Source organism: Erinaceus europaeus, chromosome 1 (assembly GCF_950295315.1).
Source record: "Erinaceus europaeus chromosome 1, mEriEur2.1, whole genome shotgun sequence".
Taxonomy (NCBI): domain Eukaryota; kingdom Metazoa; phylum Chordata; class Mammalia; order Eulipotyphla; family Erinaceidae; genus Erinaceus; species Erinaceus europaeus.
In genome coordinates, this window is record NC_080162.1 from 99997250 (window position 1) to 100007835 (window position 10586).

General features: G+C 39.6%; 1 protein-coding gene across 4 annotated transcripts; it reads left to right on the plus strand.

The window, feature by feature from the left end:
• Positions 1–296: 296 nt before the first annotated feature.
• ZNF32 (zinc finger protein 32) lies at positions 297–6797 on the plus strand. 4 transcript variants are annotated; one of them, XM_060191865.1, is made up of 4 exons: positions 313–382; positions 952–983; positions 3649–3785; positions 4931–6797. In XM_060191865.1, exons 3-4 carry the CDS (start codon positions 3716–3718, stop codon positions 5722–5724), a joined length of 864 nt encoding a protein of 287 aa, XP_060047848.1. In that variant the 5' UTR covers positions 313–382; positions 952–983; positions 3649–3715; the 3' UTR covers positions 5725–6797. The 4 variants fall into 4 exon arrangements, with proteins under 4 accessions (XP_016040909.1, XP_007516873.1, XP_060047848.1 ...); XM_016185423.2 differs by lacking the exon at positions 952–983 and having other exon boundaries at positions 297–382; XM_007516811.2 differs by lacking the exon at positions 952–983 and having other exon boundaries at positions 297–382; positions 4973–6797.
• Positions 6798–10586: the final 3789 nt, after the last annotated feature.

Below are 10586 nucleotides of genomic sequence, written 5' to 3' on the forward strand. Positions count from 1 at the left end.
AGAATTCCCCATTTCCTGGCTTCACTAATGAATTAAGGAGGCACTCTTTTTTTTTTCCCCCAGGCCCCACTACGCCAAATGACAACATTGGCCCCTCCACCAGGGTATTGAAAATACAAATTGGTCAAAGCCTCCAGCACTGGACCCAAGGACGGCCCCGCCTGAGGGCGCCACTACCTTGTTGCAAGGAGCCCTAGGGCAAGGTTACCTATGAAACTACGATTCCCACAGTGCTCTGAGAAAGCAAAGTCACGTAGGCTCGGAGCCCTGTAGACAGGCTCTCGCGGTGCCTCCTGGGAGTTGTAGTCAATTCCTCTCTCGCGCCGGCGCTGCTGAGGGCTCGGCTCTGGCCTTTGTGTGTCTGCGGGCGCGCACCGCTGCGGTGAGTGAGGCCGCGGGCCTGGTCAATGAGCCCAGGCAAGGCGGGTCCGCGCCAGCAGATTGCTTCCCTGGGCTCCTTTGCTGCCCGGCCTGGCTCGTAGGGGAGCACAGCCGCGAAGGGGAGAGGTCTGTGGCCCACAGGGCCCTTCTGAACCGGAGAATGGGTTACTAAGTCGGGCCCAGGGGACCTGAGGTGGGAGGGGGCAGGGGACAGGGTGCCCGGGAGGAACAGGCACCTCTCTGACTGCTGCTCCATTGAGCAGCATGCGGGAGAAAAGAGCCCCCAGCCGGGACTGCGGGACTGGGAGGCACAGGCAGGTGTGCCCAGGGCCTGCCTGCTGATTTGTTTTTAGCTGATGATCTGCAGAGCAGTCTTTCAAGGGTGAGTGAATTGGAGAGAAAGACGAAACTCCTCTGAATTTCCTCATTCCGGTTCTCTTCCCCCAGGAGCTCCTCTGAGATAGCTGACTAGTAACTCTATTGTCTTTTTCTTCTGAGCGCTATCAGCTTCAGTCCTGGAATCTGTCGGTCTTATGAGACCCTTGACGTTTGATTCTTTTATTCTCCCAGGAGCTAACCGAAAACATCAACCTATTTTGCAGGTGGGAACGTAGAGTCAAGCCTATTGTGGTTACTTACCCAAGGTCATTTGGGGGCAAGGATGGAGGAAAACAAAGGCAATTATCTAAGTTTCTCATGGTTTTATTCAGAGATTTTCCTAAGAGATGATGTGGCCTTTCAGATAGGGACATCAGTATTTTCTATTATGAAGCTATTTTCTCTAAAATACTCAGGGAATTCATTCCTCGGACTTGTAAATTAGGAGGAAAGAGTTTTCTTTATTTTAATCGATTGAGTTCTCGAGACGAGACAACTGTTGAAGACTTGTTGAAGACTTCACAGCATGTGAAGAGAAAGACAGAACTATTTAATCCTCCCCAGCTATTTTGAAGCAATTATTTGCTGGGATCTCTAGGGACACAGTTCAACTTTAAGCAGCAGACACCAACGCTTTCCACTGATCCTTGCAAAGTGTGCAGTTTTTCAACAGTGACTCCTTGCGTTTATAAGGTCTCGACACTTTAATGATGTCTACCCAAACTGGTCATGCGTCCTCCAAATGAGAGTTTTTAAAATGCCTCTCTAGTCAAGCAAGCACATAGCAGAATGTGCAGTTGTTCTGGACAGCAAGTGCTCAGGTTAAAAAGAAAAAAGGGGGGGAGCTATAATGTCTTCTTCAGCAGAGTAGTATGCACATTACCATGTGCAGAGACCTGGGTTCAAGCAACCCCCCCTCTTGATGAGTGGTATTCATAAGCAGTAGACCACTACTGAAAAATGTCTCTCATCTCTGTCACTATCTCTCTGTCTCTGGCTCTCCATTCACCGTCTATCAAAAAAAGAAAAAAGAAAGAAGGGAAAGAAAAGGCTACCAGGAATAATGTAGTATACGGGCACTTAGCCATAGTGGTGATCCTGGCAAAAACACAAGAACAAGAATTGAGAAAAAATGTAGCCACAAACTGTTAATTAATTCAAGAAACCAGCATTTTGACCAACAGAATGTATTGGATAGACACAAAGATTTTACATTTAGCTATAGCTAAAGTAAAATGTAGGAATTCAATAATTAAGATTTTGGAGTCTGAAGAAAAAAAATTTTAAGAAAGGAGAGAATATGGAGAAAGAAAGTTCTTAGATATATAAGAATAATGAAGTATTGTCAAGCCCTATTCTGTTTTATAAGAGTTCTTTGGTGGGGGGAAGGGTGTGGGAAAGGAGTGATGTCAGTATATCTGGTAGAGCACACAGGCTAATGTGTATTTAGTTCAAGCCTCTTGTCCCTCACCAACAGGGGAGAAGCTTCACTAGTGTTGGAGCAGTACTATAGGTATTTCTCTTGCTCTCTCTGTCTCTAATCACTTCTCTCTCCCTCTCAATTTCACTTTGTAAGAAAAAGAAAAAACAAACAAAAGAAGGGAAAGAAAAAGATGGCACAGAGCCCCCAAAATAACCTTGTGGAAAAAATAAATAAAATTAAGACATTAAAAAAATAATTCTCTTTAGTTTCAGTAATAAGGGACTAGAGAATCTACTAGTTTGAGGGAAAATGTTTTACATCTAGAAAGCCTTGAACTTGAACCTTTGCTTCATTTTGACTGAGATGGAGGCAAGTTACTAACTAGTTGGATTGCTAATAGTTAGACTGAGTTTTCAAACCTGGAGTAAATCAAGTGTTTGTGTTTCCTCAAAACTGATATCACCATATCATGAGTGTGAGAAGGGGTGGTTCTTCCATTGGAGCCTCCTAAGAATGGGTAAAAGGTAAAGAAGTCTCTTGTTCTATTTTTATAATTTGAGGCAACTGAGGGAGTAGAGCTTATAGCTATTTCCATTATAGACTATGCCTGAGGCTGAAACATTGTTTAATTCTGAATCTGTTTGATGGCTTTGGAGATCAAATAGCAAGTGGTTAAGTGGAAAAGTAGAATATCCTGGTCATCTGCTGGGACTAAGATTGCTAACACACAGATAAGAGTGACCATCATGTTGGGGTTGACAGGAAGAAATACATGTTTATGTGGTCTATGCTTCCTCCTGAACTTAGTATGGGTTGTGATACTTTTTAGCCCATTCTGAAATTACATTATAAGTAACTGGTATCAGACAATGTCATTGTTTTAAATTTATTTATAAAATGCAAACACTGACAAGACCATAGGACAAGAGGGGTACAGTTCCCACCACCAGAGCTCCTTATTCCATCCCCTCCCTTGAAAGCTTTCCTATTCTTTATCCCTCTGGTAGCATGGACCCAAGATCATTAAGGGATGCAGAAGGTTGAAGGTCTGGCTTCTATAATTGCTTTTCCACTGAACCTGCATTGGCAGGTTGATCCACACTCCCAGCCTGTCTCTCTCTTTCCATTTTTTCCATTCTCTCATTCTAAAGATCTTTTTTGAATTTTATTATTTATTTATTTACTTATTTATCTGTTAGGACAGAGAGAAATTGGGAAGGGAAATAGAGAGGAGAGACCTGGGTAGCACATAGCAGACTGCTTTACCACTAGTGAAGCTTACCCCTCGAAGGAAGGGACCAGGGTAGTTGAACCAGAGTACTTGCACATTGTAATATATACATTCAACCAGGCTGCCCACTCCCTAAATATTCTTTAAGCTTTTCTTTTCACTTACAAATTAACTTACCTTTTTATCTTTTGTTTTTTGTTTGTGTTTGTTTTTTGTTTGTTCTTTTCCTCCTTAGGTACTCAAGAATAGCACATGGAAGAATTATATGAAGAGGTGGTGATTGAGGTCATACAGCAGTGGACATGTTTGGATTTCCAACTGCAACCCTTCTGGACTGTCATGGACGATATGCCCAGAATGTAGCATTTTTCAGTGAGTGAGTTGGTTGATCTCAGGTTGCCATATTCAGTATCCCTCTTCTCAGCCCTGGTGGGCAGGCTAAGGAAGAGGAGATTTTACTTTGGTGGAACTCACAATCCCGGGAAGATACAGGGAAAATATACATCTTAGAACTAGATATAACAGTAGAAACAGCAAGAGAGCAGTTTTGATTTGGAGATGATCTTGAGATTGTCTCTAGGGAATGAGCAACTTTATATCTCTCTGAAGATACAGTAAGAGAAAGGCAGGAGACCAAGAAGAAAGTCTGGAATGAGTCCAAGAAAACTGAAGAGTGATAATGGACCCATATGTTAAGTGCAGTGTGGGCATGTGTATTTGTTGTGGAGAGGGGCTCAGATGCAGGACAGTAATGACAAATGCTGTCAATATTTGCATAGGAAGTGTTTAAGAGTGAATTGTAAAATAACATTGGTTTCCATTTGGTCGTAGCTTAATAGAGTGAAGTAGTATAAAAATTCATTGGGAAATGTCCCTTGAACAAGTTGCTTCAGCTTGGTCTTTTGTCAGACAAATTATTTAACCTCCTGAAGCAAAGTTTCTTTATCTGTAAAGACAATTGCTGCCCTTGATAGTTGTAGTAATTAGAGATATGAAGTGTAAATTACTAAAGACTTTGGCTATTGCTGATATCTTGTGCCTTTAATAGTCAGGAGAGCAAACTGGCATGGAAATAGCTTTTTCATGAAGCTAATGAAACTTATGTTACAAGAACTTTCACTTGTTCTCTTAAAGCCCTGCTTTTATACTTTTGCTTAATGAACTGGTCTATAGGGCTAAAACTTTACATCCTATACCACCTGCATAAATTCAACTCTTGGGCTCTGTGTGATCCTGCATAACTTTCACAGACATATTTTCTTAACTACAAAATAGAAACAGTTATATTCGTAAGATTATTTGGAGAGCTGAATTGAATGCAAGCTAGTGTTAGACTCCAGTTCTTTCCATTATCTGACTGCATGACCTTGGCAATCCTTTAATGCTCTGATTTCATTATTATCTGCAGCAATCTTATAGACTTGTTTTCAGAAATATACTGTGCAATTTCATAGTATAGTATTTGGCACATAAACACTCAAAGTATTGTTTTTTTCCCCCCTATTCTTCTCACTCAGCATATTGGTGCATCTTACATGACTTCCCTCTCATTTTACCAGATGTGATGTCAGAAGCCCACCACAAATATGACCACTCTGAGGCCACAGGATCCTCAAGCTGGGATTTCCAGAATTCTTTCAGAAGAGAGAGATTGGAACAAAAATCTCCAGATAATAAGACACTACAGGAAGATTCATCTGGAATAAAACAGAGGACCTATGAGTGCCAGGAGTGTGGAAAATCCTTCAGGCAAAAAGGTAGCCTAACATTACATGAAAGAATCCACACTGGTCAAAAGCCCTTTGAGTGTACCCATTGTGGAAAAAGCTTCAGGGCCAAGGGCAATCTTGTTACACATCAGCGGATACATACAGGAGAAAAGCCCTATCAGTGCAAGGAGTGTGGGAAAAGCTTTAGTCAACGAGGTAGCCTGGCTGTTCATGAAAGACTCCACACTGGACAGAAACCCTATGAATGTGCTATTTGTCAGAGAAGCTTCAGGAATCAAAGTAACCTTGCTGTTCATAGAAGAGTTCACAGTGGTGAGAAGCCCTACAGATGTGATCAGTGTGGAAAAGCCTTTAGTCAGAAAGGAAGCTTAATTGTTCATATCAGAGTTCACACAGGCCTGAAACCCTATGCCTGTGCACAGTGCAGAAAGAGTTTCCACACCAGGGGGAATTGTGTCCTGCATGGAAAAGTCCACACAGGAGAGACACCTTATCTGTGTGGTCAATGTGGAAAAAGCTTCACTCAGAGAGGGAGTCTGGCTGTGCACCAGCGAAGCTGCTCACAAAGGCATGCCCTTTGACTGTTGTCTTCAAAGAAAGTTTTCTTTATGAATTAAGGGTATGAATTCCTCTGAGATTAAGATACTATCCAATCTTATGGAATGAGTGGACAGTCTTTCAGAAATACCATGATTGGATAGGGCAAGCTAATTATTCTCCTTTCCCCCAAAATGAATATAAAAAAATAAATGTCTTGTTTGCTATCATTATTATGTATATCCTAATTTCTGTCTGTTTATTTTGACCTGATTTCCCAGTTTACTGCTATTAATCTAGTGCATACTTGGAAATTGTTCTGTGTTTAAAATTTGTAGTTGACACTATCATACTTCTTAAACATGTTAGTTTTTTTTTTAATAATCAAAGGGATTTTCTTCCCTACATATCTAAATTAATTAATTTCTGTATTCCAGACCACTGGGAAGATATTATGTGGTGAATTTAACTACTTTTAAGAATCCACTCACTTAGCCATTATGCTTTCTGGACAGTATTGTATTACCTGGATGATAATGTCCAATAACCTATTATAACAAAGCACTTATGTCCGGAGAAGAATACTAGCCTTTCCTTACAGATAGCTTTTCCAAATCTACAAAGATTTAGAGTCTATAAAATGAGATTTACTTCAGTTTTCTACTGATAACTAGGTTAGAGATACTTTACCTAAAGCCAAAAAGCAGACACTATCTGCAATATTTTATTTTAGAATCCTAAGCCTATTTTTATTTCTTTATTAAGATGACTAAAATAATCCCTGGGATATATAATGACCTTTACTCCATTTCTGACAATAGTAGTAATAACCAAGGGTTGGGGTCACCGAAAAAGTATATATGTATCCTTAATCCTGAACCCAAATTTGTATTTAATATTGAAGTTATGGTATGCCAACAACACTATCTTTTTACACATACACACATGAAATATATGAAAAGGTCTTCTTTTTGTCATTTATTTCACTTATAGAGATAATGTATGAAGAATACTGAAGAGAAACTGATTTATGGAAAAAGTCTCATTTTAAGCTTTTGTTTTGTCTATATATTTTCATGCTGAAAATTTATGTAATTAAAATGATGAATTATGTGGATGTGTGTCTTTTATGTTATTCCATTTTTTTCTAACCAATTCTATAAGCTGTCAGTCCTTTAATCAAAAAATAAAAAGAAAATAACATGATGAGAGAGAGATTATGTCAGACACTTTTGACAGTGAAACAATTTAGAAACATGATGGATTTGGATAGTAACACAACATTCCTAACCCTACTGTATGCCCTAGTACCATTTGTTGATAAATATGAGTGTTCATATCATCATTTATACTCAAAACTGGAAATAACCCAAATATCCAACAACAGGTAAGAATAATCTGCAGTACTCTCATAAGATTAAATACAACTCAGAAATCAAAAAAGCAACCAATAGATGCAGCATGGATGAACCTCAAAGCTTTATGTTGAGTGAACAAATATAAATACACATGTACACACATGTATGTAGAGCTTAATGTATTACCTATTTAGAAGGGAGTGGGAAAGGCAAGTTTACAGAGTGAAATGATACTGTTCATCTCACTTGGGTGATAAATATGACTTCATACAATTGTTAAAATGAATTGGACCAAATACTTAAAACCCTTTTTTTTTGATAGGATGGACATTGGGAGGTAGGGGAGGAGAGATACATGAAATACTGCTTTACCACTTGTAAAGCTTTCCCTCTGCGAGTGGGAACTGGAGTCTTGAACCCAGATTCTAGCAAATGTGAGCCCACCTGGGTGCACCACTGCCTGACTCCCAAAACCTATTTACTGTATTTTATTATATGTAAAAAACATTTAACCTAGGTCCTTTTCTACCATTACCTATCATGGGGAGATGAAAGGTTATACCTGTGTGTCAACAACTATACAATAAGCCATGACTGCCCCCAAGTAAAGTGGAAAAATGAAAAGGAAAATATATTTAACAATGAGCCAGTTTAAACATATTGCCTACAAGTGCTTTGATACTTGTTTCATGAAGACATGGAGTCTATTACCTCCCCCCTTGAAACTGGATGGGCTTGTGGCTACTTTAAACATTAGAACATAGCAGAGGAGGTGCGGCGATTTGACTTCTTAGGACAAGTCTATATAAAGTTTTGCCTGATTCTCTTGGAACACTTACGGAAAAAGTTAACCACCAAACAAAAAGCTATATACCATGTAAGCTATGCTGAGCAAACTATAAGGATTCAGGGCATACATTTTTTTGTTCAGGTCATTCTTTATTTTTGATTAATAGTGTTATAGTTCCTCACCTCAACCACCACAAAAGTTCTGTGCGTTTACCCTCCCAATGATAAAACACCATAGGTATCACAAAGTCTTAGAGACTTTTTTTTTCAAATTCATGTGTATCAGTTTTCTAGATTATGATTATCTAGTAGTTGTCTTCCAGCACTTCACCATTCACTTTCACATCTGCTTTTTGAACTGAGGAACACTATCGTTTTTTGTTTGCAGTGTAACAGTTCACAGACTATGTATCCTGTAACTTATTTATCCAGTCATCTATTCATGGACATTTAAGCTTCTCAAACCCTTCAAAGAGTACAAAACATCCCACAATTACCAGTTTAGAACTACTTCCCGTTCCTGGATTACACTGGAACATATTACACAGAGAACAGATACTGTAGTTGTTTTTTCTATATACGTCATACTGAATGATAATCCTTGGCCTTAAAAATTACATGAGCGGGGGGTCAGGAGGTAGCAGCGGGTTACACACACATGGCGCAAAGTGCGAGGACCAGTGTAAGGATTCTGTTTCGAGCCCTGGCTCCCCACCTGCGGGGGAGTAGCTTCATAGGCGGTGAAGCAGGTGTCCTTCTGTCCCTCCACCCCTTTCCCTCCTCTCTCCACTTCTCTCTGTCCTACCCAACAACAATAATAACCACAACAAGGCTACAAGGGCAGCAAAAAGGAGAAAAAAAAAAAAAAGGCCTCCAGGAGCAGTGGATTCATGGTGCAGGCACTGAGCTCCAGCAATAACCCTGGAGGCAAAAATAATAATAATTACATGAGCTAGGGAGTAGGGCAGTAGCACAGTGGGTTAAGTGCACATAGCGCAAAGTGCAAAGACCAGCTTAAGAATCCCCATTCAAGGGGGATTCCAGAAGATGGCGGAATGAGAAGCTGCTAGTGGCTTGAGCTCTGACCACATCTACTGGAAACGGTAGGATTTTTTGCCTTTAGTAGGCCAGTCAATAAGGGGTCCTAGCTGTGACACCAAGGAGGTGACTATAACTCAATTTGGGTTAGAAAACAGAGTAAAAAGAATGGGAAAAAATTTTTCTTTTAAATTATTATTCCCAAAGCACACTCCCTCCCCCCCATAACCAGTCCCTGGGTACCATAGATCTGCTCCTAACAGGCTCCCCTGCTGAGCTTCTTTCTTTACCAAGATTCCTGTCCCATCAGGGGTGCCATTCATTCTAATTCTATTCCCTTCTGAAACCTTTGACTTTTTTTCTTTCTAAGTAGCCAACTAGCTGCCTCTGATCAGGGGGCCTGAAGCAATCTGGAGCCATCCAAGCTGAAGACAGGACAGGTATTTTACTCTGTTCTATTTTTTCATCAATACAAAAAAACATGTACCCCTTTCCCTCTCTCCTTCAGTTTGACCAGAATTAACTTAGTATATTTTCCATTGCTAGGGGACTGGGTGTCTTATTCACTGCTAAAATAACTTGTTTCACTTTTCCTATCGCCCCTACCCATTCTCTCCCTCCACCCACGCATAGCTAATTAAGTAAAAATAAATAAATAAATAAAAACTCCTTTCACTGCTCTTTTTTATTCTTTTTCTCATTCTTGTCATCCTTTCTTCCTTCCTCCTTCAGCTTTCTGAATTCACTGATACACATTTGGGAATTATTTTGGGGAAGAAATCTGACTCAGAGTGGACTCTCTCTGCATGTATCTCTGCTCTACTTCCATTTCTCCTTTAGCAACCCGTAGAATATACAGTGGATAGTAGATTTGTATAACTGTCTATTCCTGCTATTCTTGTCTAGTCCTGAGGTTTTTTTTTTTTCTTTCTTAACAATCAGCTGCCTCTGCTCAGGAGGCTTGAGGCAATCTAGGACAGGTTTTTTTAGCCTGCTCTATTTTATTATTAATATTATATAAAGGAGTATATCTTACCCCCCTCCTTTAGGTTGACCAGAATTAAATCTTAGGGCATCTTTCATTTCTAGGGAACGGGGCATCTTATCCATTGTGAGAGGAACTGTCTCATTACTCCTACCTCCTCTACAGACTCTCCCCTTCTCTGTCCTCCTAGCTAATTAAAATAATAAAATAAAATAAAATTTAAATGAATAAACTAAAAAACTTTCCTTTCACTGCTCTTTTATTACAGCTCTTTTTCTTATCTTTTTTCTTTTATCGCTCTTGTTTCTCTTTTTTTATCTTTTCTTCCATTTCTTCCTTCCTTCTTCTTTGTCTTTCTGAATTCAATGAATATTTGTGAATTATTTCGGTAAAGAAATCAGACTCAGAGTGGACCCTCTGTGTATCCTGCTCTACTTACCTTTCTCCTCTTGCTACCCCTAGAATATACAGTGGATAGTATATTTGCATAATTATATATTCTTGCTACCCTTTCCATTCTCTTTCGTCTTCACTTGGACTTGGTTGCTATTTTTTGACGGACTGGAAAAATTGTTTGGCTAACTGGTAGTGATTAAACTGCTTCAATCCTTGCTTCAGTTGCTATTGTAATTTCTGAGGTTGGTGATTGCATTTGTCATAAAGGTTTTTAGTACAGTATTGCTTGTACTCAAAACACAACAACTGAGGAACAACAGAACATAAAAATAAGAAACAC

Excerpts from the sequence above, each read along its gene's own strand:
- ZNF32 (XM_016185423.2), top strand. The coding sequence starts at position 3,716 with ATGTTTGGATTTCCAACTGCAACCCTTCTGGACTGTCATGGACGATAT. Across the intron at positions 3,786-4,930 it reads CCAGAATGTAGCATTTTTCA|CATATTGGTGCATCTTACAT; the intron begins GTGAGTGAGTTG and ends CTTCTCACTCAG.